Source organism: Pantherophis guttatus, chromosome 2, assembly GCF_059756535.1.
Source record: "Pantherophis guttatus breed Tessera chromosome 2, ASM5975653v1, whole genome shotgun sequence".
Classification (NCBI taxonomy): Eukaryota; Metazoa; Chordata; class Lepidosauria; order Squamata; family Colubridae; genus Pantherophis; species Pantherophis guttatus.
In genome coordinates this window covers 12,739,344-12,765,259 of record NC_142064.1, presented here as the reverse complement: position 1 = coordinate 12,765,259, position 25,916 = coordinate 12,739,344, and the positions used below count along the sequence as shown (strand labels likewise).

The 25,916-nt window shown below is 41.5% G+C and overlaps 1 protein-coding gene and 1 long non-coding RNA gene across 8 annotated transcripts in view; one reads left to right on the top strand and one right to left on the bottom strand.

Moving 5' to 3' along the window:
• Positions 1-25,916, top strand: part of MYO5B (myosin VB) — a 321,534-nt gene that overhangs the window by 251,123 nt on the left and 44,495 nt on the right. For 3 of the 7 annotated variants that reach the window (XM_034401760.3, XM_034401759.3, XM_087885552.1), the window contains 4 exons: positions 4,078-4,215; positions 12,734-12,799; positions 18,329-18,568; positions 22,621-22,721. In XM_034401760.3, the coding sequence (XP_034257651.2) occupies positions 4,078-4,215; positions 12,734-12,799; positions 18,329-18,568; positions 22,621-22,721 (545 nt within the window). Of the gene's footprint in view, positions 1-4,077; positions 4,216-12,733; positions 12,800-18,328; positions 18,584-22,620; positions 22,722-25,916 lie in introns of all 7 variants that reach the window. The other 4 variants (XM_060690754.2, XM_060690753.2, XM_034401761.3 and 1 more) reach the window with 2 other exon arrangements.
• On the bottom strand, positions 17,697-18,686 carry LOC132711514 (uncharacterized). Its single transcript, XR_009622400.2, has 2 exons — positions 18,599-18,686; positions 17,697-17,756 (listed from the first exon to the last, which is right to left on the bottom strand). It is a non-coding gene; the product is annotated as an uncharacterized LOC132711514 (long non-coding RNA).

Here is a 25,916-nt window from a genome sequence, read left to right as displayed (position 1 = left end):
GCTACTGGATCGGGTGATCCGGTCCGAACTGGGAACATTTCACCCCTGCTACGCATGCCACCTGTGGCACATGTGCCATAGGTTCTCCATCACAGAACTATACGATTGAACAGAAGATAAAATCCTGGAGCAGCAAGCATTGCAACCTCAGCTTTGCATTGAGATAAATTTTCCTGGCTCGGTTTGGTTTTTAATTAGCCAATTATGGAGGATTACTGTTTAAATGAATGCTTTTCCTAGAGATTTAAGGCTGTACATAGAGCACAATAAGCAATAATGTCTTTAGGAAAAAGAAAGGCCAGCATTTGCTTGGGATATATTTACATAACTTCACTTTCCAAAGAATTATAGGTTCCTTTCTTGCAATGTTTGCACACAAGGCATTCAGGTGTCAAATTCCAATATATCTTAGAGCTTTTAAAAAGCTTCTACTTTTGAAGTTTCAGGCACAAAGCTTGTGTGAGTTAAAATTACTTAGAGTTCCTCATTGTTTTGGTTCTCTTGTCAAACTTGGTCTTGAAACTGTGAAATTCTGCCTTGCAGCTGGTTAGAGAATCCCTTTCCGACCCACTTGATTAATTAATATGGCCACCCATCTCACATACAACACTGTTTTAAAACAGAATGAAAGCACAACCAATAATTAAAAGCATAAATAACATAATGGTGTAAAATGGCATCCAAGAATAATCACTTCAAAATCAATACAAACAAAAAAGCAGGTCCAGCCACACTATCAAGGCCCCAGGATTGATGGCTAAGCTAAGTTTTTAATGCCAGGAGACTCCAAACATTAACACTTGTGGGCTTCAACTCCCAGAATTCCTCAGCCAGTCAAGTTTGGACCCCTGCACTAGAACTTTGTTTTTCAACCTTGTCAAGTATGGTATAAGATGTACAGTAGTGGCCAAAATTGTGGAAACCATTTGGGAAAAGTGTATTTTTGAGGTTTGATGGACTCCTTACACACAGTCACTCAGGCACTCGTCACTTCCCGCCTGGACTACTGCAATACTCTCTACATGGGGCTCCCCTTGAGGAGCACCCGGAGGCTCCAACTGGTGCAGAATGCGGCTGCGAGGGGGATTATGGGAGCGAGGGGGCGCTCCCATGTGACACCTCTCCTGCGTGAGCTGCATTGGCTTCCAGTGGTCTTCCGGGTGTGCTTCAAGGTGTTGGTTACCACCTTTAAAGCGCTCCATGGCATAGGACCTGGGTATTTGCGGGACCGCCTTCTGCCGCTGATAGCCTCCCACTGACCAGTACGCTCCCACAGAGAGGGACTCCTCAGGGTGCCGTCGGCCAGGCAATGTCGGCTGGTGACCCCCAGGGGGAGGGCCTTCTCTGTGGCAGCTCCTGCCCTCTGGAACGATTTGCCCCCGGAGATACGAAGGATATTGGATCTCCGGGTCTTTCGCCGTGCCCTGAAAACTTTTCTTTTCCATCAAGCAGGGCTGGCGTGAACCCCCCCCCCCTTTTTTTTTTTTTTAGTTTTTTTAGCTTTTAATTTGTCAATGGGTTTTAATTTGAATTGTCTTAAATTTGGGCCAAAGTATGTAATTCTTTTAATAATTTTAAATTTTGTATTGGTATGTGTTTTAGTTCTGGCTGTGCACCGCCCTGAGTCCACTAGGAGAAGGGCGGTATACAAATTGAATAAAATAAAATAAAATAAATAAAATAATAAAATAAAATAAAATAAAATAAAATAAAATAAAATAAAATAAAATAAAATAAAATAAAATAAAATAATAAAATAAAATAAAATAAAATAAAATAAAATAATAAAATAAAATAAAATAAAATAAAATAATAAAATAAAATAAAATAAAATAAAATAAAATAAAATAATAAAATAAAATAAAATAAAATAAAATAAAATAAAATAAAATAATAAAATAAAATAAAATAAAATAAAATAAAATAAAATAAAAAAAAATAAAAAAATAAAATAAAATAAATAATAACACCACATTTTTTTAGAGTTTCAAGATAATCATATTCCACGGCTGGAATGGCCTAGGAAAAGCCCAGACCTTAACCCAATTGAAAATCTATGGAGCCAACTAAAGAAACTTGTTAGTCAGAAGCAACCCAGCAATAAAACCCAGTTAATAGAAGCAATCATTCAATCTTGGTTTCACATGATAACAGCTGCAGAACTAAAAGACTTGGTTCACTCCATGGGAAGACGTTGTAAAGCCGCAATTCATGCTAAAGGTTACCCAACTAAGTATTAAATGACATGGTGATAGTTTTTGTATATCTTGTTTTTTCTGTGGTGATAATTTTTCTATATATCTTTTTTTCTACATATTTCACTTTTCTTCTTTATACTGTAACTGCTATTCTAATAGCAAGTCCTTCATAAAAGTTATTGCATTACATTCTTGATTAAATTATCTTTCCATTGATATATAATTTTATGGTACTACTCCAAAAAAAAAAATGGTGTTATTAGCTAGTTTTAGAAAATATACTTTTCCCAAAAGGTTTCCACAATTTTATCCACTACTGTATGGACCTCACCTCCCAGAGTTCCCAGGCCTGCATGGCTGGCTGGGGAATTCTGGGAGTTGAAGTCCACACATCTTAAAAGTTGAGTATTGACCAGATGGCACTCTCTTGCAGATCTAAAGGAATGAGTAAACACCATGGGGGAGAGATGGTCCTGAAAGTGACCTGGCCCCAAGCCACACATGACACATGAAGCCTTTTTTTACATACATACATAACACTTTTATTAAGGTCTTACATCTCTTTCACAACTTTGATGTGTACGAGCCTTCCTCCTACACATAGGAGACCACAGTAATAGGATAAGCACTTAAACTTATATACCGCTTCACAGTGCTTTACAGACCTCTCTAAGCGGTTTACAGAGTCAGCCTATTGCTCCCAACAATCTGGGTCTTCATTTTACTGACCTCGGAAGGATGAAAAGCTGAGTCAACCCTGAGCCTGGTGAGATTCGAACTGCCAAATTGGCAGTCAGCTGGCAGTCAGCAGAAGTAGCCTGCAGTACTGCATTCTAACCACTGCGCCACCACCACTCACAGGAGTTACAGAGAATACAAACAGGTATCGGAAGCCTTCCCCATATTGGAAATGTTGTCGTAGTCACCTATAGGGGTGAAATGCTACCGGTTTGCTCCTATTCGGGCGAACCGGTAGTGATAAAAACTTCCGGTAGCTTTTTAAACGTGCAGCACACATTTGGTATGCACTGCACACGCAGCATACGTTTGGTGCACATGCACGCATACAACACACATGCTCGGCCAGCAAACCGGTAGCAAACCGGTTCAGATTTCACCACTGCAACATGGTGCATTTTTGACTTCCTGTTTAGCCAAAAAGCGTTGAACTATCTAGAATCTGCCTGCAATTAGTGCGAGTTCAAATCTCACCAGGCTCAAGGTTGACTCAGCCTTCCATCCTTCCGAGGTAGGTAAATTGAGGACCTGGATTGTGGGGGCAATAAGCTGACTTCGTAGAAACACCGCTTATGGGAGGCCAAAAGCCCTAATAAGCAGGTATATACAAAAGAATGAAGGCTATTGCTATAAGTGTATTGTAACCTGCCCTGAATCTTCGGAGGAAGGCGGCATATAAATTGAACAAACAAACAAACAAACAAACAAATTGAGATACACATATTGCCTGGCCTGAATAGGTTTTATGGGTTAGTTTTTTAATTGTATAGCTTGGGGTTTTAAATTGGGAGGCCGATTAATTTAATTTATTTTTAGTTATCTTAACTTTTATATTGTATGTTATTTTAATTTTCGGCTGTTCACGGCCCTGAGTCCCTTCGGGGAGAAGGGCGGGATATAAATTCAATAAATAATAATAAAAATAATAATAAACTACCTCTTCAAAGATACACAACTATTCTTACTTCAAGTCCCGTTTTGCAAAAGAGAACTGAACTGCATATTCTTTCTCGAATGAGTTCTGCTTATTTGTAGGTGCTTCTCAATGATTCTCAGTATTCCCCAAGCTTCCTGAGAGCTGGTGTCTTCTCTGTTGCTTTACCCTTCTTTCTTATCGTTAGCTATTCCTATTCCTCCATAGGAAATTGGCTTGGAGAAGGCAGCCATGGACATGAATCTCTTCCTAAAACTTCAGAAGAGAGTGCGGGAACTTGAACAGGAGAGAAGAAAATTGAAGACTCAGCTGGAAAAGAAAGAGAATGAAAGCAAGAAATCTCAGGTAGGGCCAGAATTGATTTTGACTTATCATTGGCACGTCTGGAAAAAAATTAAAATGCATATTGTGAGTTTACAAATTGAACCACATATTGTAGTGAAAGAACGCCCCATCCTACTTTTAAGAATGCCTCTAAAAATGAAAAGAAATTAAACTTTTCTTTGTTCTGGCATTTCAACAGGTTCCCTCTAGTCCTGAAGTCCATTCCAAGGTAGCCTGAGTGGAAGGAGGGAGAATTCATAATATCACCTGTAATTATTATAGAAGGAGAGCGGTTGGGGATAAGTACCCACAACAGCTGACATTTTAATTATTCATTTTGCTTAGTGAGTTGAGGTTGTAAATATTAATAAAGGTAGACTTGACTTACAACCATTTGTTTAGCAATCGTTTGAAGTTAAAGCGGCGATGAAAAAAGTGACTTACAACCAGTTCTCACACTTATGACTCATTGACCTGTGAGAAAAATTCTGGCGCTTGGCAACTGGCATGTATTTATGACAGTTGCTGCATCCTAAGGTCATGTGATCACCATTTGTGACCTTCCCATGTGGCTTCTGAAAAGCAAAGTCAATGGAGGAAGCCAGATTTGTTTAACAATCATGTGATTCACTTAACAACTAAAGCAATTCACTTAACAACCATGCCCAAAAAAATTGTAAAAAATTTGGTGCAACTCACTTAAGAATCATCTTGTTTAGCAAGTTCTGGTCTCTGTTGTGGTCATAAGTCAAGGACTACCTATAAAGGACCACTAGAAAGTGTCAATATACTTTTGGAGGAACAGTGAGTTTTGCACCACGGTCCAAAAATGTTTTGAAAATCAAATTCCCGAATGATTAGAAACAATTCTTTAAGGACCAAATGTCAAGCGCTAGGGTAATCAGGAGATTCAGGCAGTTCAAATGAGTATAAAGATTTATTGCAAGCTCGCTACAAGAATCTGACCAACTAACAGTCAAGGGAAATGAGCGGGAGATAAGAGGTGGACTAGACTTAGAACTCTTGCCGGCATACAGGGGGACTCTTGACTTATGACATGTTTGACGCCCCCCTCACCAATCAACAATTGCATTTCATTGTTTTGTTGCAGATTCACTTCTTACTTTACATCCTATCTTGCCTCTGCGCTTCATTCTAAAGTAGCAATTGCTTTTCATGTCACTCCTATATATGGATGATGTCAGGGAGCCGAGCAGCTTCAGAATTTGATAAATAGAATTTGCCTTCATTTGTGAGAAATAAATAAAACGATGAATTTACAATCACCGTTGAGCCCAGAATGGAAAACGGATGTAGCGTAGATTATTGTTGAGCACAGAAGAGAAATATGAATATGAACGTTTGAGAAATCTTATAATTGAAAATGGTCCAATACTCTAACCTGCTGTTTATTTTTTATTTTTTTTCTAAAAAATATCGGAGAACCGGCGCTTTAGAAAGAGTTCTGCCATCTCCTCAGATGCCTTTCAGTAAACTGGTGCAGTGCTGCCTTTTGTAGCAAGCAAGATTAAAAGTACAGGGTACAAAATGAACTGAATCTAATGATGCTGTTCCAGTAGGCTTGGAACTGCCCCATTTGAGACTGTAAATGAAAGCTCCATGCTGAAATACGTTTGCAACCTCAGCATCTCTCTCCCCCAAAGAGCTTTCTTTTCACCAAGCTTCTCTTCCAGAATATTATTCCAGGAGTTGAGAAGGATGTTTATTCTTTTTATAATATGGGGAGGTCTTTTCTTTCCTGTTACCCCATCCGTAATATCTGGGATCCTGAGATGTCTACGCTTTAGATTTGTGATTGTTCATTAGAAATACATCTAGAAATATGACCGTGAATTCTGTTGCTGCGTCTTCTGGGCAGGAATGCACAGTCTCTATTGAAATGATTTATCTCGCTATAGAGTTAATGAGCTTGGCCATCATTCCTTAGCTGTCATGAAATCCAAGTTATATCAGTTGTATTTCCTGGCCATTGGGAAATTTAGATCTGACTCTTGCATTGGCTCTTGATAGATTGAGGCCAGGTGATGAAAAAGGCAGCATCAAATTGAATGCCTGTACTTGCTTTGCTGCTTGCAGTTGAATTTTGCAGTAGCTGGAGTTTTAAGATGCAGCATTTTGAGGACCCAGATTATTGGGGGCAATATGCTGACTCTGTAAACCTCTTGGAAATGGCTGTAAAAGGAGTATGGCGCGGTATATAAGTCTAAGTGCTATTGCTATTTTATTAAGGGGAATATCCAGCTGCTCTTACAAGAGCTATGGCGTTGGTCTTGTTCATTTGAAGCATGTTGGATTTCTCTAAAAAAGATTCAGTGTCGAAATTGGGTTGCATTTTCTGGCATCTTAAATTTTTTACATTCATGTTGGAAGCACCAAGGCGCTTCCGGGTTGAAAGGATTAGCCGGTCACATCACCATTGCCTGGGGAACACCCGTTTGGGGCTCCTTTCATGTCCCTCTTAATCAGCGGTGAAATCCACTTACCTTCACTACTGGTTTGGAAACGGGCGTCCGCATGTCTCTTCTGCGCATGCACAGTTGGTAAAAAAAGGGGACGTAATGACATCCTGGCAGGTGGACAGATCCTCCTGCCGCCGGCGCTACCAGTTCGGCGAGCCAGATAGAACCTGGGGGATTTCACCACTGCTCTTAATGTGCCCAACTAAGTGGTGTGTCAGGGAATTGCGCAGCAGCTGTCCAGATGAAGTCAGAGACACTAACACAAACTTGTAGTCTTTTATATAAATATAAAAGGTAAAGGTAAAGATAAAGGTTCCCCTCGCACATATGTGCTAGTTGTTCCCGATTTAATATTTAAAGTTACAGCAGTCTTTGTCATCATCCAGAAAAGGAAGATAGTCAGGGACACAGGAACATCATGAGGTAAATTAAACAGTATACAGAACACACAGAAGAAGAAAAAATGAGGAGAAAGGGGGGAAATCCCCCTTTATACGTACAGCAACCAATCACAGTGTAGATTGCCTCATGCATGAGTCAGCACTCTCTAACTAATCAACTACAACTGTGTGTATTGTGGCTTATTGTACACTTTACTGTTCCAGCTACTTAATTTAATATCCTAACATGATACCTATCCAGTGGTGAAATCTGAACTGGTTTGCTACTGGTTCACTAGCCGCGCATGTGCAGTGCGCACCAAACGTGCGCTGCACACACACACATGCAAAACATGCACCAAAGGAGGCTTGGGAAGGTTAGTAGAACAGCGAGGGGGGATCAGCTGTGCCGCGTGATTTAGCTTCGCTAGAAAGCAGGATTTCCTGCTTTCTAGCAAAGCTAAGCCATGCGGCACAGCTGATCGTCGGAAATACCAGTTGGGAGGAACCAGTAGCTTTTTTAAACTACCAGTTCAACTGAAACGGTAGCGAACTACTGGTTCACCCAAACCGGTAGCTTTTTTTTTTTACTACTGGTCTACCCAAACCGGTAGTTTTTATCACTACTGGTTCGCCCGAACTGGAGCAAAGTGATAGCATTTCACCCCTGTACCTATCTATCTACTTGCGATTGCACACTTTTGAACTGCTAGGTCAGCAGGAGCTGCAGCGAATGACAGGAACTCACCCCATCACACAACAGCACTAGGGTCTCGAACGCTTGCTTGTTGATCAGCAACCCAGAGTCCTAACCGTGAGAGATATTTGTATTATGTGAGCCACGAGACATATTTGTATTAGGACTTTTCCAAATGATACTATGTCAGTTTGGTGTAGTGGTTAAAGCCTCAGGCTAGAAACTGGAAGATTGTGAGTTCTAGGGAAGCCAGCTGAATGATTTGTTCATGTCCTCTTACAGTGTCCTTTTTATGATGCCCCCAAATGTGGTCTGATCTCTCCAATCATCTCCAAGTAGGAAATGATTAGTGAATCACTTTTTCTCAGCTCCAAGAAAGAGGCAGTGGCAAGCTAACCTTGTGTAGGGGTTTGCAGGTAGTCCTCAACTTACAACAGTTTGTTTAGCGACTGTTCAAAGTTACAACAGCACTGAAAAAATTGACGACCGTTTTTCACAGTTACGACTTTCCCAGCATCCCCATGATCATGTGCTTGGCAACTGCTTCATATTTATGACAATTGCAGTGCCCCAAGGTCATGTGATCCCCTTTTAACGACCTTCTGACAAGCAAAGTCAATGGGGAAACCAGATCCAGTTAATAACCGGGGTGCTAGCTTATCAACTGCAGTGATTCACTTAACAACTGAGGCAAGAAAGGTTGTAAAATGGGGCAAGATTCACTTAACAAATGTCTCATTTAACAACAGAAGTTTTGGGCTCAGTTGTGGTCATAAGCTGAGGACTACCTGTATTTCATTGAGAATTGAGTGATGCAGAAGGTTGAGAATAAGCAAACGCAAAAGGTGAGCTCACCAGGACTTTTCACCAGTACCAGGGCAGAAGGATGGAAGAAACCTTTGGCTAACCCAGGAGTCTCCAACCTTGGCAACTTTACGACTTGTGGACTTCAACTCCCAGAATTCCTCAGCCAGCATGCGCTGGCTGAGGAATTCTGGGAGTTGAAGTCCACAAGTCGTAAAGTTGCCAAGGTTGGTGTTCTGTCCCCGTCTCACACACGCACCCCCACAGACAGTCAATAGTGAAATAAACCAGCCGACAAAGGTTTCTCTAAGAGCAGAATTGGCAGCAACCCAGTGGCTGGCTGCCAAGAGTCTTTTACTTACGAAGGGAGTGTTTTTTCAAAGCCAACACACAAAAAATAAGAGAATATTCAAAAAGCCCAGCAATGCAGAGAGGTTTGTTCAATATCAGTTTTTGCTCGTCACAGAGCTTGAACCGCCACCACACCCCCTTTTATACCCTGTGGGGTGTGGTCCAGTGACTCAGCCTAATCCCTGGCACGCCTCTTCCCCTGCTGCGCGCGCTTATCTCTGCGACGCTGTCGAGGGTCCAGCCAAGACTCATCATCATCATCATTACTGTCCACCTGCGGCTGCATGGAAGTGCTTGGCCCCGGCCCTATCTTTTGGCCTTCGGAAGACACCGGAGGCATTGCCAGAGAGGAGGGTCCTGGAGAGGGAGGCCTTGCCAACTCCTCTCCTTCACTCTCGGAGTCCTCTCCTGCTGATAACACAGGCTCGGTGATCAGAGCCACAACAGTTGGAGACCCCTGGGCTAATCAGCTTCAGTAGAAGGAATAAGTAATGGAATTTAGTAACAGCACATATTGTCCACCTGCCACAGCTTCGATGACAAATCTAACAGCAAGGGGAGGTGGCTACAACTCTGTGGAAAAAGCCCTCATTTTAATGCAGAAGACTGCAGATTTAAGCTCCAGCCCTACAGAGTTAAGCTGTATTTTTTTTTCTCCAGATAAAAGATGGGAAGAAGCAGCCGTCCCTTAGATTTTTCTAGTCCCGTGATGGCGAACCTATAGCACGCGTGCCAGAGGTGGCATGCAGCGCCCTCTCTGATGGCACACGAGCCATCGCCCCAGTTCAGCTCTGCTGCGCTTGCACGTGTACCTCCCGCCAGCCAGCTAGTCTTCGGGTCTCTGCCACGCATGTGCGGGGGCCGGGGCGCATGTGGGGGGCCCATGTGTGCATGCACGGGGGTGCGTGCAGGGGCCCTGTGTGCATGCAGGGGGCATGCGTGCTTGCATGGGGGCAGGGCGCATGCACAGGGGGCCGCACACGCATGCACTGGGGCTGCGTGCGCATTTCATGTGGGGGGTTTGGGCGCACACGCACACTTTGGGCACTCGGTCCGGAAAAGGTTAGCCATCACTGTCCTAATCTGAGCTCTCCGAATGCATCAGGATTTCCGATTCCAGGATTTACAGGCAACACCCCTCTTGTAGTCCCAAAGCACAAGAAAGGGACAAAGATAGAGGAAATTTAAGATTTAGTATTGGGCATAGCAGTTTTCATAAGATGAAGTCCACTGGGCTCACTCCAGGAGCATCACCTTTTCCTGCAATGGTAAAATAGTAAATTGGGGTTGACGGTTCTTGACAACCTACATTTGCTTCTCCAGAATTGATATAACTTCTCTTGGGAATCAAGTAAACCAGAGCTTGGCCTCCACTCAGAATGTCTCCGCTGCCTCTTAATCAATCCTGACAGGCTGAAAAAAGAAAGTCCTTTGCGTGCTTCCAGATTTCTTATCTCTCCGTGAAAGGCAAATGTCTTTTTGCGATGTATTATGGATGGTGGCAGTTCTGCTCTACCTACACCTTCCACCAGTCAACTTTCTCCTTCAGTGGCTGACCCTTCCTTTTGGGAGACGCTCTTTTTAGAAGTTCTGCTCGTCCTACGCATCAGTCACTTCTGTTTGTTTTGGGGCTTTTTCTGGCGCCAAAAGCATCATTTATTTAACAGAACGCTCATCACAATCGGAGTCCTAGGAGAGCAGCCTTTCCGCTTCTTTTTGTGATGCATTTTTTATTAATGTTGACAAACAGGAGCAACAACAGCTTAAACTGGAAGGGAAAACGCCCTGCAACTTTTAAAGGCGCCGTTGCAGAAAATCAAATGGATTGGAGTGTGAAGTTGTAGAACTCAAGATATCATCGTAAGCCTTACTCCTGGCAACCAGCTGTGTTGGCTAAAGCAGTTGCAATTGGAAGCTTAAAGGTTTCCTACTCCTGCACGTAACTCTACAGTAACTCGTAACTCTAACTGTAAAATCCCAGAAGGATTGTCACATTTCCTGAGTCGGTTGCAGTAGAGTTTATATAATATTAAAGACTAACATGGGGTCACGATGGGTCGGACACGACTTTGCAACTAAAAACAAAAACAACAACAACAACAACAACAACAACAACAACAACAACAAAGACTAACAAAGGACAGTAGTGTAAGAGTTCATGGAATCAATCTAACTCAAGGTGTTAATGGTCTTCCAGTAACAGTTCTTGAAAGTCAATTTAAGAATATTCCACCCAGTAGAAGACTGCAATGCAGTAGAAATACTGGCACATATTTTTATGAAATATCAATTCTGTATCGGCATATGTAACATTGTGATAGTTCCCAACACAAAACTAACCAGATTTTTTTTGACAACTTCTATATAGCAATAGTAATAGCACTAAGACTTATATACCGCTTCACAGTGCTTTACAGCCCTCTCTAAGCGGTTTACGGAGTCAGCATCCTGCCCCCAACAATCTGGGTCCTCATTTTACTCACCTCGGAAGGATGGATGGCTGAGTCAACCTTGAACCAGTGGGGATCAAACTGTTGTGGTCCACCAGCAGCCTGTGGAGCTGGCAGTGGAGTCAGAAAGCGATGAGGCTGAGGAAGAACATGGGCCAGTCCTGGAGGCTGAAGAAGGCCCGGATGAGGGCTCTGCGTCAGAGGCAGAGATGGGGCCAGGGCCATCGGGGAGTGATGTGCAGACTTCGGAGCCTCCAGAGGCTGACAGTAGAGAGGCAGAGGAACAGGAGGAGCCTGTTCCTAGTGCATGTATGAGAAGAGCTGCCAGAAGACAGGAGCAGATAAAGCAGAGAGGATGACTCAGGAGTAGGGCCAAGAGATGACTGGCCCCTCCCATAAGGCTTAAAAGACCAGCAATGGCTCTTGGCCTCTTTGCCGGAAAACAATGTTGAGAGAATTGCTTCTTGTTTCACTGTATTAATTTCTTGTCGGCGTCTTCTGCTTCTGAACTTTTGCCAAGAAAAGCCTTTGGCAGTTTGCCTAATTATCCCAAGGTCGGTGATAAACTGAGGAATGGTGTTTTGAAGGATTTGCTTTAATTTAGTTTGGACTACGCTGAGAATGAGTTAATTCTCAGCTGTTCTAATAAAGTCTGTTTGTTTTGGAACTGTTTGCATTTAATACTAATGCCGACAGTCAGCAGAAGTATTTTGCAATACGGCACACTAACCACTGGGCCACCAATGTTAATAGAGATAGTCCTTGATTTACAACCATTTGTTTAGTGACATTCAGTGTTACAACAACAGCACTGAAAAAAGTGAGTTATGATCATTTTTCACACTTACGACTATTGCAGCATCCCCAAGGTCACGTGATCAAAATCCAAACACTTGGCAACTGACACATATTTATGACGGTTGTAGTGTCCCGGGGTCATGTGAACCCTTCTGACAAGCAAAATCAATGGGGAAGCCAGGCTCACGTAACCATTGTGTTACTAACTGAACAACTGCAGTGATTCACTTAACAACCGTGGCATGAAAGGTTGTAAAATGGGGGTAGGGGGGAGTTCACTTAACAACTGTCTTGTTTAGCAATGGAGATTTTGGACCTAACTGTGGTTGTAAGTCGAGGACTACCTGTACTTAAAATGAGGGATCAGGAAATCCCTTTGCTTGTATTTCTAATATTATCTCATGCCATTGTTTATCTTGTACTCAGATTGCTCTGTTTCCTAAATGCCCTTTATTTTCAATATCCTTTTCATGATCAAAGTGCTATCAATGGCAGACAGTGTAAGGCCTGCGAGCAGAAATCCACTGTTACTTGTTGTCAAATCAGATGTCTCTTTTCTTGTCTTCCCAATCCATCTAGGAAATTGAAACGAAGAATGAAATGGATTTGGACCGAGATACAGATCTAGCATACAACAGTCTGAAGGTAAAAGAAATCTCCTAACCAGTTTCCCCCCTCCTCACAATGCCAGGTATCCGGTGATGGTGCTAATAACCTGCAAGAGCTTTACGGTTATCAGTCTTTATAAATCTCTCTTGCAGGAGCATTCTATAATATCTGGTCATACTTTACTAACTTATAGTTTTCCTTTCCTTGAATTGGGGGGCAGTGTTGTTTAGATTTCTGAGTGGAAGCTTACTTCAGTTTTCCTTTGCTTTATAAACCCACGAAGGTCATAAATGTGAGGAATGCTCAGAAAGTTACATTTTCATCACTGTGAACTGTCACTAAACAAAGCGGTCGCTAAATGAGGGCTTCCTGCATTCAGCAAGGTGTACCCTTCTATTGGTTGGTACAATTGACTAGGGAGTGGAATTAGGATGTGTGCATGTAAAAGGATGTTTTCTGTGGATAATATTACTAGATAGGGAAATAAAAAAGCTTGCAAAATTAGAGAAGAGCCTTGGTGGCGCAGCAGACTAAAGTGCTGTTAAGTAAAACCAGCTGCCTGCAATTACTGCGAGTTCCAATCTCACCAGGCTCAAGGTTGACTCAGCCTTCCATCCTTTCAAGGTAGGTAAAATGAGGACCCGGATTGTGGGGGCAATAAGCTGACTTTGTATAAAAAAGAACACCGCTTGGGGGGGGGGGGCGAAAGCCCTACTAAGCAGGTATATACAAAAGTATGAAGGCTATTGCTTAACGCATTGTAAGCCGCCCTGAGTCTCCGGAGAAGGGCGGCATATAAATCGAACCAATAAATAAATAAACAATAAATAAATAGAGACAAAGCTGTAATAATAGAATTCTATTATTACAGTTTTGTCTCTAATTTTGCAAGCTTTTTTATTTCCCTATCTAGTAATATTATCCAAGGAAAACATCTTTCTACATGCACGCATCCTAATTGGAGTTGGAAGGGACCTTGGAGGTATTCTGGTCCAACCCCTTGCTCAAGCAGGAGACCTTATGACATTTCAGACAAATGGTTGTTCAGTCTCTTCTTGAAAACTTCCAGTGATGGAGAATCCAAAATATCTGGAGTCAAGTTTTCCCACTGTTTAATTGTTCTCACTGTCAGGAAATTTCGCCTTAGTTGTAGGTCGGACCTCTCCTTGATAAAATATTCAGAATTGGTAAAACAAAAAAAATCAATTAAAAAAGTTCCTCATACCATTTATAAAACACAAAATGCAACATAAAAACCTGAATATATAGAAAGATGTTGCTGTTTGGAGTTTGAAAGGGATCTTTTTTCCTAGTTTTTTTGTTCTGTTGGATACTGGAAGAAAATTTTAGGTGGATAGGTCCAAAATCTCTATTCCAGGATTTTAGGGCCACAAATTATTCTAGGTACTCAGTAACTCAGAATTTGACTAAATCATAGAAAGGATACCAAGTTGATTTGGGAAAAAATAATAATTTAAATGGATCTTAGAGCTGTTCCATCTTGTTGCAGAGACCTTGAAAGAAAGTATAAAAAAGAAAAGTCACATAGCAACTCTTATCTGTTGTATTCAGCCAGAAGAGCATGTTCTCCTTGACTGTCAATTTCCTACTGTTCTTCTTAAGAAATGTTGCTGCTGAATATTAACCATGCCCATAGAAATGACTGTTGCAATATCACATAGAAAGACCTAAAGGAATTAATTAGGACTAATTAATTAATAAATTAGGATGCATATCTCCTCCAAGCGAAAAGGTGAATCCAGCCATTGTTCAAAGTTACTTTGAATAAAAGAAATCGAGAGCATCTACAGAGCATTTAATTCTAGGATTTATTTCTGATTTACAACCTATCAATTTGGAGCACAGTAGGACTCTCCAATATGGAATGGGAATTAAAAATCTACAATAAATTTAAAACACAACCGCACCGTCTTCCTATGGAACTGGGAATCACGAATAAAAACATTAACACTAATCTATTAAAGATTCAGTTTTTTGACTCAGGAGGCTGTCGCCACAATTCAACCACCTCTGTTACCAAAAATGGGAATTTTTATCTTAATAACTAATATTCTTCTCGGTTTGTAAGCTAGAGAGTTGAATACCTGTGCAAATAAATAACTTTGGAGATGGAATCTCAAAATGATGGTGTAGAGAGATCAGTAGTCTGATCCCAAGTTTCGGGTAAGGGATAATTTGTACCCCAGTTTGGAGATGATGATGATTTATTTATTTGTATCTAGCTTTTATTATTTTTTACAAATAAGTCAGCAAACATATCCAATATACCTTCCTCCTCCAGTTTTCCCCAGAACAACAACCCTGTGAGGTGAGTTGGGCTGAGAGGGAGTGACTGGCTCAAAGTCATCCAGCTGGCTTTGATGCCTAAGATGGGACTAGAACTCACCGTCTCCTGGTGATTGGCCCAATGTCATCCTGCCAGCTTTCATGCTTAAGGCAGGACTAGAACTCACCATCTCCTGATGATTGGCCCAAAGTCATCCTGCCAGCTTTCATGCTTAAGGCAGAACTAGAACTCACCATCTCCTGGTGATTGACCCAAAGTCATCCTGCCAGCTTTCACACTTAAGGTGAGATTAGAATGCAGACTCCTGTTCTAGCTTGATGCTTTAACCACCATCAAGGGCAAGACAAGTAATAGCCCAACCTTTCCCAACTCTGTTGGGAAAACCCTGCAAATATGTTAGAACCATTCTCAACACTTGGAATTCTCATCTCAATGAAGACCCAGACTGCAGAAAATTGTCAGTATAGTCCATTTCCTACCATAAGTTATCACCTACGGATTTTTCCATTTTGTGTGCAAAATTCCCTAAGGACAAAGGCATAAATAGAATCTGCTGTTTCTTCTTCTTTATTTTTTACTGACATAAACAGTTTTCAGAGAAATGATTGCATTTTGAACCATTTTTCTAAAAAAAATATTATGCTCATGATTAATGCAGAGGTGCTTGGAATTTGAAAGTATTTTTTTTTCTTTGAGGAAAAATCAAGATAGTGGATAGAGGTCATTGGTAAATTGTTTCCTTTAGAAACAATAAAAGTTTAGCAGGGAGTAAATCAGTAGCCTCCTTTTCCTTCACTGGCGTTCCCCCTGCTTTTCCAACGCAAGTAAGAATAGGAAGTTTCTACTGTATCTTGCAAGTGAGAGCCAATTTGGTGCGGTGATTAAAACAACAGAAACCAGGAGACTGTGAGTTCTAATCCCGCCCCCCACCCTTGGGCAGAAAGCCAGATGGGTGACCTTGGGCGAGGACCTCTCTCTCAGCCCAAGGAAGGAGACAATAGCAAACCACTTCTGATATTTTGCCAAGAAAACTGCAAGGACTTGTCCAGGCAGTCAGCAGGTGTCAAAAGCACTAAAACCCCAAAACACTTTTGTAAATAGTCTGTGCTGCTTCTAGAATTAATGGGAAAAATTAATGGGAAAAGAATGTATATGAGATCAGAAATCAACCAAAAGGAGAATATTGGTACCACGAACACACATGAAGAGAGGTGGAGTGAAGCACACTGTCTAATCTCTTCTTAAAAACCTCCAGTGATGAAGCATCCACAACTTCTGAAGGGAAGCTGTTCCACTCATTAATTGTCTCACTGTAGGAAGTTTCTCCTTAATTCCAGGTTGCTTCTCTCCTTAATTAGTTTCCATCCATTGTTTCTTGTCCTGCCTACAGGTGCTTTGGAAAATAGAGCATCTTGCAATCATGCAATCAGTTTCCAGTAAAAAAATGCCCATTGGGGAATCTGGGTTCACTTAACGAACACATAATTCACTCAACCATTGTTATAAAATTGGGTCTGACTTGATTTATGACGCAACAATTTACAATAGAAATTCCGGTCCCAGTTGCAACTTGAGTACTACCTGTAGTCATTTTTTTTTCCCCAGAAATCAGAGATAGAGATCCATTTCAAATATTGGTAAATGGACAAACTAGAAAAATGAGGCTCTTGGGAAATCAAATTTTGTGAAAGAAGCTAAGTTTAGCTCAGAATTTTGGTGATCATAGAAGACGAAACTTAATTGGCAAAACATACTTGGGCAGTATTGCAATTTTAGAGGACTAGAAGTAATACCTCTGCAGCGAAAACAACAAAGATTCGTGATCACCGAGGTTTTCATGGGTCTTGCAAAGTCCTCCAAAGCATATAATGAAGTGTTATTTACTGAAAGCACGTTAACCAATTATTGCATCCAGTTTTGGTCATGACATTACAAAAAAGACGTTGAGACTTTGGAAAAAGTGCAGAGAAGAGTAACAAAGACGATTAAAGGACTGGAGACTAAAACATATGAAGAATAGTTGCAGGAATTGGGAATGGCCAGTCTAGAGAAAAGAAGGACTAAGGGGGACATGATAGTAATAACTCAGTATTTGAGGGGCTGCCATAAAGAAGAGGGGGTCAATTTATTTTCCAAAGCACCAGAAGGCAAGACAAGAAGCAATGAATGGAAACAAATCAAGGAGAGAAGCAACCTGGAGTTAAGGAGAAACTTCCTAACAGTGAGCCCAATTAACCAGTTCTCCTGCTTAAGCAGGGGGCTGGACTAGAAGACCTCCAAGGTTCCTTCCAGCTTTATTCTGAATTGCTCAACCTAGAGGGCTTCTAGAAATCAGTTTCTACCCCATGTCTTATGCCTTAAAAATGTTGTACTAAAGGAATAAAGTGAATAACAAGCCCAGGGGATCAGTTTTTAATTTAGATCATTTTTATAATAACAGCTGGGATGGAAGTAATTCAAAGAAAGGAAGAACAAAACAAGCTGAATTTTCAGTCAGTGGAATCGTCCCAGGTCCTTTTCTTCATTTTCCTTGCAGCTTCTTTTATAGTATCCCTAACAAGCTGTGATGTAAAATCAATCAGTCATGAAATCCGTTGCGAGTTTTTTCTCTTTTGATTTCTGGCACATCCGGATCTCACTTGCCCCAAAACAAGGCAGGGTAAATTAAGTGAGTTTTTCTCAATCCTGGAAAAAAAATCAGTCCATTGAGGGAAAAACAAGGGTAATGCCCATGTCTCATTCAACAGTTGAGAGCAATTTCTCAAGAGTGTCTGTATTTAGAGAAGGAAAGACTAAAACTCAAAATCCAAAGGTTTTCTTCTAGCTCTGTTCAGTTGCAAACCATTGTGACTTTTAAGATCTCGAAGTTTTCTCCTTTTTTGTACTTTCCGACGGTGACCACTAGTGGATTCTTCTGAATGTTGTGTTGTTGTCACTGCTGTCCACTCAATACAGCAGCAGACAAGCCCACTTGGGAGATAAATCTGCCTCTTGCATTTGATGTGGTTTGTATATTCTCGCCACCTGCTTTGTTTTACCAGCTGGCCTCTCCAAGAGATGGAAAGGAAATGAAACATTAATTTAAATGTGCTCCCCCATCTGTTTTAAGTTTTATCACCCAGCTCTGTGCATCTAGCTGACCGTTTTGTGTGTGTGTGTGTGTGTGTCTTTTTCCAAACACTTCAACACACCTGCCCTCCATGAGTTATAAAAATGTATGGAAACGGGAATCACTTTTCAAATATCCTTTTTAATAGAGGCAAGAGTTAGAATCCGAGAACAAGAAACTGAAAAATGACCTAAACGAACTCAGGAAGACTGTTGTGGATGGCGTAGTCCAAAACAATTCTTCCAATGACGTTCATGACACCTACAACCTACTCCTGAATCAGCTCAAGTCAGCTAGTGAAGAGCTGGAAGTACGGAAGGAAGAGGTGCTCATTCTCAGGACCCAGATTATAAGAGCAGCCCAGCAAAAAGACGCAGGCAGAAATATGGTAACGAAAGAGAAAGTGTGTGCAACTTACCTCACTGTGCATGTGTTCTTTTCACCACGTTGTCAGCTGTTGTGCACGTCGTATTACTAAAATTACAAAGCCATTTTTGTTGTTTACAAGATGATTGTTCCTCCACTTTTTTTTAAAGCGTTATCTGAGAGAGAGAGAGAGAGAGAGAGAGAGAGAGAGAGAGAGAGAGAGAGAGAGAAGAGAAAGAGAGAGAGGGAAGGAGGGAAACTTCTGATTTTAAATCTGTAAACTGGAAAATGATGCAGATTTTGACATGCAGAGGAAATGTCTACGGCAGGGGTCAGCAACCCGTGGCTCTGGAGCCACATGTGTCTCTTTCATCCCTCTGCTGCAGCTCCCTGTCGCCAGTCGGCTCCACAATTGATAAGGCTTTCAGTTAGGACAGATAGAGGAAAAAGGATGCCATGCTAGGAGGAGACTCTATAGTGGGGGAACTGGACTTCTGGTCGGCTCCAGAATTGAACGGGGGGCTTTCGGTTAGGACCTTTGTGGCTCTTTGAGTGCTTAAGGTTGCCGACCCCTGGTCTATGGAGATTCTCAATCATCCAGGTCATGGTTGTCCCAAAGGTACTTTTTCTAAAAGACAGCTGGATTTTTTTCTTTCCAAACATTTTTTTTTTTAATTTGATTTATATGCCGCCCTTCTCCGAAGACTCAGGGCGGCTTACAATGTGCTCAGCAATATGCTCAGCAATAGCCTTCATCCTTTTGTATATTTATACAAAGTCAGCTTACTGCCCCCACAACTGGGCCCTCAATTTACCTACCTTAGAAAGGATGGAAGGCTGAGTCGACCTTGCTTCTTGTCCAAGAAGCTTCTTCAGTTCTAATTGACTGGATCCTTCTATTCCCCACTAGTCAGGTAGAACTGGAATTGAACTGAAGAAGCTCCTTGAATGAGAAGCAAAATGTTTTCAAGGGGGAAAAAAATCCTACGAAACTCTAGTTGCCTTTTGGAAAAAACCGCCTTTGCAGAAGAAATATGTCCGATGAAGCACTGATGAAATCATCTAGCTCCAAAACTAGTCAAATTGTGGCCTTGAAAATTCTAAAACATTGAATTCAGCTTTGGCAGATAAAGGAATGATGTGCTACTTGCTTTTCTTCTGTATCTTGACCACAATGCAGTAATGGAGATTGATGGTGAGCCACGGTGGCGCAGTGGTTAGAGTGCAGTACTGCAGGTTACTTCTGCTAATTGCCGGCTGCCTGCAATTTGGCAGTTCAAATCTCACCAGGCTCAAGGTTAACTCAGCCTTCCATCCTTCCGAGGTTGGTAAAATGAGGAGCCAGATTGTTGGGGGCAATAGGCTGACTCTGTAAACCGCTTAGAGAGGCCTGTAAAACACTGTAAAGCAGTATATAGGTCTAAGTGCTACTGCTATTGTCCATCTTGAGCTGCAATCTGTAGAGCAAATGGACAGTTCTCAGCTCCAAGCTTGGATCTAGGGTGGGAATAAGAGCTGCTCTGAGGTTTCTGGAAGAGCCTCAGGGGGTTTCCCATTCCTAATCTTCCACTGGACTTGGTGGGGCCTTCAGTGAGCTTTCAAACAAACAAAGAGGTTGAAGCAAACAAAGCTATTGATGTAGCATTGAATCAACATTGCACCAGGAATCAACAGCAAATGGAATTGTTTGTAGGCCGTATTGAGATATGTGACAAACCACGAGTTAGCAGAGGACAAGTTTAGCAGGGATGCTTAATTTTGGTTCCTGCATTAAGCAGCGGATTGGCCCTTGGGATTTAAATATGCCATTCTTACTCTGTGATAAGGAAGCTGAAAAATCTGGAGATCTATGATGAAACAGAGGATTCTTGGGCCACTCTGGGCCAAGATTTATGTCTGCTCTAAAAATGTAGATGACCAGGATGGTTCAGGAAAAAGAAATTAGCTGCTTCGGAGGTAGAGTTATGCTAGGGTGTTTTTCTATTCCTGGTTCATGATGGAAGTTTCTGCTGTCAAAAGATTGCAGTTAAGTTCCAGGTGCTTTCCTTAGAAAGTTGCCCAAGTATAAGAAAAATTTAGTTTATGTCAGGGGTCTCCAAACTTGGCAAATCAAGGTTGTGGATTTCAAACCAAGGATTTCAACTCCAGCCATGCTGGTTGCAGAATTATGGAGTTGAAGTCGACAAAATCTTAAAGCTGCCAAGGTTGGCACCCCTTGGTTTATATGCTCCTCTATTGTATTCACTTGGGAGAAGTCCCTTATATTCGAAAGGCTTTTTTCCCGCTGATCTAATGATGGGCACATTGACAGTATGGTTTTTTAAAAAAATGATGGCACTGCAAAACATAAATAAACTGAAGTGAAAGGTAAAGAAATGTCCACAGGCAAGAACCTGGCATTTGATTAACCAACCAGTTTCAGTTGCATCAATGCTAACTTCAAAAGAGCTGCAAGCGTCAGTAAAAATGATTCGCATTTCAAAGAAGTTGCATTGGGAAAATGTTGATTCAGAAGTCTTAATCAGGGAAAGGCATGGGCCAGAGAATAAAAACAAATTAATATGTATTTTTAAAAAGGCATTTATGCATGTACATTTCAATAATAATATTAATAACTACTGTACATACAAACATCAGAGAAAAATGTGTTCAAAGTCATCCAAAGTCATTTTGGATAGAGAGATGGGCAGACATAGATAGATAGATAGATAGATAGATAGATAGATAGATAGATAGATAGATAGATAGATAGATATCTGTCTGTCTGTCTGTCTGTCTGTCTGTCTGTCTGTCTATCTAGACACTCACAAATACATACACACACACATAAATGTTAGCAAACATTTTATTAATTGAAAAAAAATGCTAATGCAGTTAGGAAAATGAAATGGGTGTTAATTGATTTGCTTATCCGTAGGCTTATCCTAAGGCAATATCAAAGTTAATCCTTCTCCTAAATTATATGAAGCACACTCTTCACAGTATTTGCGTTGACAACTTTTATTTTCTAAAGCTTTTTGCTACAATGAGAGATTGTCGTCATTGTGATGAATGTGCAGAATTAATATTTGGATTACTTTACAGAACCACAGAATTTCTTCTTTAGGGTTGCATCCCAGGATTTATTTTTTTTAGAATAGGAGAATAGAGTAGGAAGGAATATAAGCTACACGAATAAAATTCTGCTACACGTCATTTTTCTCTATCTGCAACAACTGAACTAATACAAAGACTAATTTCTGAGGATGACTTTGGCTATACCTGGTATATTTCCTCCAGTACCGTGATGAATTTTATAACTTTCTCCATTTCACTTTCAGTTTTAAGCCCTCCTAGAAGGGGGCGTGATGGCTAATGGTTAAAGATGCTCAGCCTGTCAGCTGGAAAGCTGACAGCCTGGGTTTGAGACTCCAGCACCTTGAGATGGGGTGAGCTCCCGTTCCTTCCCCAGTTCCCCCTTCCCATAGCAGTTTGAAAGCATGCACTTGCAAGTAGATAAATAGGTACCACTTTGGTGGGAAAGTAACAATGTTCCATGTACCTTTGGCCACATAACCATGGAAAAATGTCTTCGGACAACCCTTGCTCCCTTTGGCCCAGAAACAGAGATGAGACACAACTGGACAGGGAAACCTTTACCCTTAGATCCCAGCGTTATTCTATCACTGATTTCTTCTCCTTGTAAACTGGCAAACACATTGATTTCATGTTGGTATCATATATTCCTGCTCCTAAATTTGGGAGCAGTAATTTTGTGAAATGAATTATTCGGTATATTTCAACAGAGAATCCTCACTGCTCTCTTTAAAATGCAGGATTCTTTAGAGGAGAGGGAAGAGAATTTAACCAGATTTTTTAATCTATCTAGTCTCTCTCTATCTCTCTCTTTCTCTTTAACTTCCTTTAAGTTGTATTACTTGGGCTTTTTCTGTTAGCTTTCTGTTGGTTTTCATTTATTTTGTGGCTGTGGTAAATGTGCTTGCAAACCCAAATTACTGCATGCATAATCAACATGTTATGAAAAGTAGCAATAATTTTATAAGGCAAAATATTGATCTTTTGACTTTTTTTAAGGAATCAAACCTCAAGACGCAAACCAGCTGGCCCAATAGCGACAAACATGTGGATCCAGAAGATGCAATTGAGGCCTACCATGGAATGTGTCAAACTAATCGGTAAGCTGTCTTGATCTATCCATTATGAAAGGCCAGGAAAATTAGAACTGGGGCCTCTTTAAACTCACTTAAACTCTTTAAATTAATTGGAAGGAGTATCACCAGAGCGGATAATCAACAGTGAGAGGACTGTTAAAGAAACATACATTACTTCCTCTTATAAAAACATCACCTATAGTCTGGGCTAATGTGGTGTGCCTGTTTAGAATAGAATAACAGTTGAAGGGACCTTGGAGGTCTTCTAGTTCAACCCCCTGCTTAGGCAGGATGCCCTACACACTTCAGACAAATGGTTATCCAATCTCTTCTTAAAAACATCCAGTGCTGGAGCATTTACAATGTTTGTGGACTTTGTAGATTTTCTGAAGACATGTCTTCATATGTTCGTGTGTTGTGGGGAATTTATCTTATCTTATCTTAACTTATCTTCCTGTGTTGTGGAGAACTTCTGGAGAACTGTTTTGCAGTATCTGGCAACCATCCTAAATAGTAAGACGAACTGAATTCTTTTTAAATCTCATTGTGGAGAAACGTTGACAAACTTTTAAGTGCACCAAAAGTGCTTTTCAAAAGACAACTGGACTTTCTTGGGTTTTTTTTTTTCCTTGAAGACATTTTGCTTTTCATCCAAGAAGCTTCTTCAGTTCAGAACTAGCCTTGTGGCTTAACCATTAGACTTCTCCCTCTCTCTCCCTCTCTCTCATCAATATTGAAGGCTAGCTGTTTCTGAAGCAAGGATCTTACCTAGAACCTTGAAAAGGACGAAACCTGGAACCTTTTCCTGAAAAACATCCATGTTTACTACTTTAAGTGGAGAAGTTTCAGTTAGCATTCTTTTGATTGCTGTTTGGGGTATCAACCTTGTAAAATACGGAAACAAAGCAAATCTATAGCTACAATTGTCCCTAGCCATTTCTTCTCTGTGAATGTGAGTCATTCCCTTGTATATATTGATTTTTTCTTTTGTTGGGTCTATAATTCTCCCTCCTTCTTTCTCACACCTTTTTATCCCTTTGCTACGATTATCTTGGTCAATTCTGCAAGCATTTCTTTGGCTGAGTTTTCCCTCACATTGACTTGCAGCTCATTCACAGGCCCTTTCACTTCTGGATTCACAAGTGCTGAATCTAAGCAATATGACAATTATGTCAGAATCACCGGTCTTTTCAAACTGGCCTTGTTCCCCCCATATATTCAGAACCACGATATTTCTTAAATGGTGGCATACGGAAACTGAGATTGACTGAATTCCTGCTGCCAATCTGCTTCCTAGGACTCCCTCCTCTTTCCAATTTTTGGTCACATGAGATCCTCACTGAATAACCCACACAGTCCTCAGGTTACGATAGCAACAGCGACTTCCAGGATTGCCATCACTAAGCAATAAGGTCACGTGACATTGTGCATTATGACCATAGTACTTTGCGATAGGAATTCCGGTCCCAATTGCTATCATAATCCAAGGACTATCTCTAAAGAATCATAGGGCAGGAAGGGACCTCAGAGGTCTTCTAGTCCAACCCACTGCTCAAAGCAGGTGCACTATACCATCTCAGCCAAATGGTTGTCTAGTCTATATTTGAAAATCACCAATGATGGAACACCACAACCTTGGGAGGCAAGCTATTGTTGGAAGAAACATCCTTCTAGGTTCTGCTCCAAGTGGGGAAACAGACACTGGAAACATGGAGACTGCTTGGAAAGATGGTTTAATGGTGGACAGGATCACATGGCTTGAGTTCCTGAACAGAAAAGGGGCAGATACAGAAAATCCTCGGGTTTTTATGCTCTCTCTGGCTCTGCATTACTTGGGGCCCCGAAAGAATATCCTGATTGGTTGTCAGACTTCCAGGGGGTGGGGGCCTTGCTGGCTGATGGTCACATGCGTTTCCCAGGTCACATGTGGTGAGTTTCTGCTGCTATTGTGTAGAGGGCTAATCCTATCTTTGTTGGATCTTTGGCAATTCCTACTATGGCTCTGCCTGAAGGAGGTAGATCTTTGTTATGTAGAATAGACTGGCCCAGGCCTTAATGGCCCATTGACAAAGGGTGGGGGGCAGGAAGGTGGGAGCTGCTTTGTCTGTAAAATATGCTTCTCATATTTCTCATCCAGGAAATATAATATTCTGCCTTTTTCATATTTCCTAAAATATTTCACTCTTCCAGGAAAGGGGTGGGTGCTAACTTCCTACACTATTCCATTGATTAATTGTTCTCACTGTCAGAAAATTTCTCCTTTCTGCTAGGTTGGCTCCAGGGGTGGGTTCTACTTATCTTTACTACTGGTTTGCAACGGGGCAGTGCGCGCGTGCTCGCTTCGCTCTAGCATGCGTGCGTTCTTCTGCGCATGCGCAGAAGCATTTTGATGACGTCGGGGTTGGAGGGCGGAGCCTTCCGCCGGTTTTACTACCGGTTCTATAGAACCGGTGTGAACCAGGGGCAACCCACCACTGGTTGGCTCCTTTTTTAACAGGTTTCCACCCAATAGTCATTAAATCCTCAAGGCTGATTGGTCAGTGTTGGTGGGAAGGAAACAAAAATTTGGAGAATTCACCTGTCCTTTTTTCTCAATGGCTTTGCATCTAGGAAATAAGGATGCCATCATTGGGTGGCATTGCCCCTGAATAGGATACTAGCAGGGGCAGCAAATCTTTATTATTATTATTTATTGAATTTATACACCGCCTTTCTCCCCGAAGGGACTCAGGGCGGTGAACAGCCGAAAATTAAAATAACATACAATATAAAAGTTAAGATAACTAAAAATAAATTAAATTAATCGGCCTCCCAATTTAAAATCCCAAGCTATACAATTAAAAAACTAACCCATAAAAACCTATTCAGGCCAGGCCGGCTTGCTGAAATAAAAACGACTTCAGGGCCTTACGGAAAGTGCGGAGATCCGGGATCAGCTGTATTCCGGGAGGTAGCTCGTTCCAGAGGGCAGGTACTCCCACAGAGAAGGCTCTCCCCCTGGGGGCCGCCAGTCGACATTGCTTGACCGACGGCACCCTGAGGAGGCCCTCTCTATGAGAGCGTATTGGCCGGCGGGAGGTTATCGGTAGCAGAAGGCGGTCTCGTAAATACCCTGGCCCTAAGCCATGGAGCGCTTTAAAGGTGAGAACCAACACCTTGAAGCGCAACCGGAAGACCACCGGGAGCCAGTGCAGCTCGCGCAGGAGAGGTATTATATGG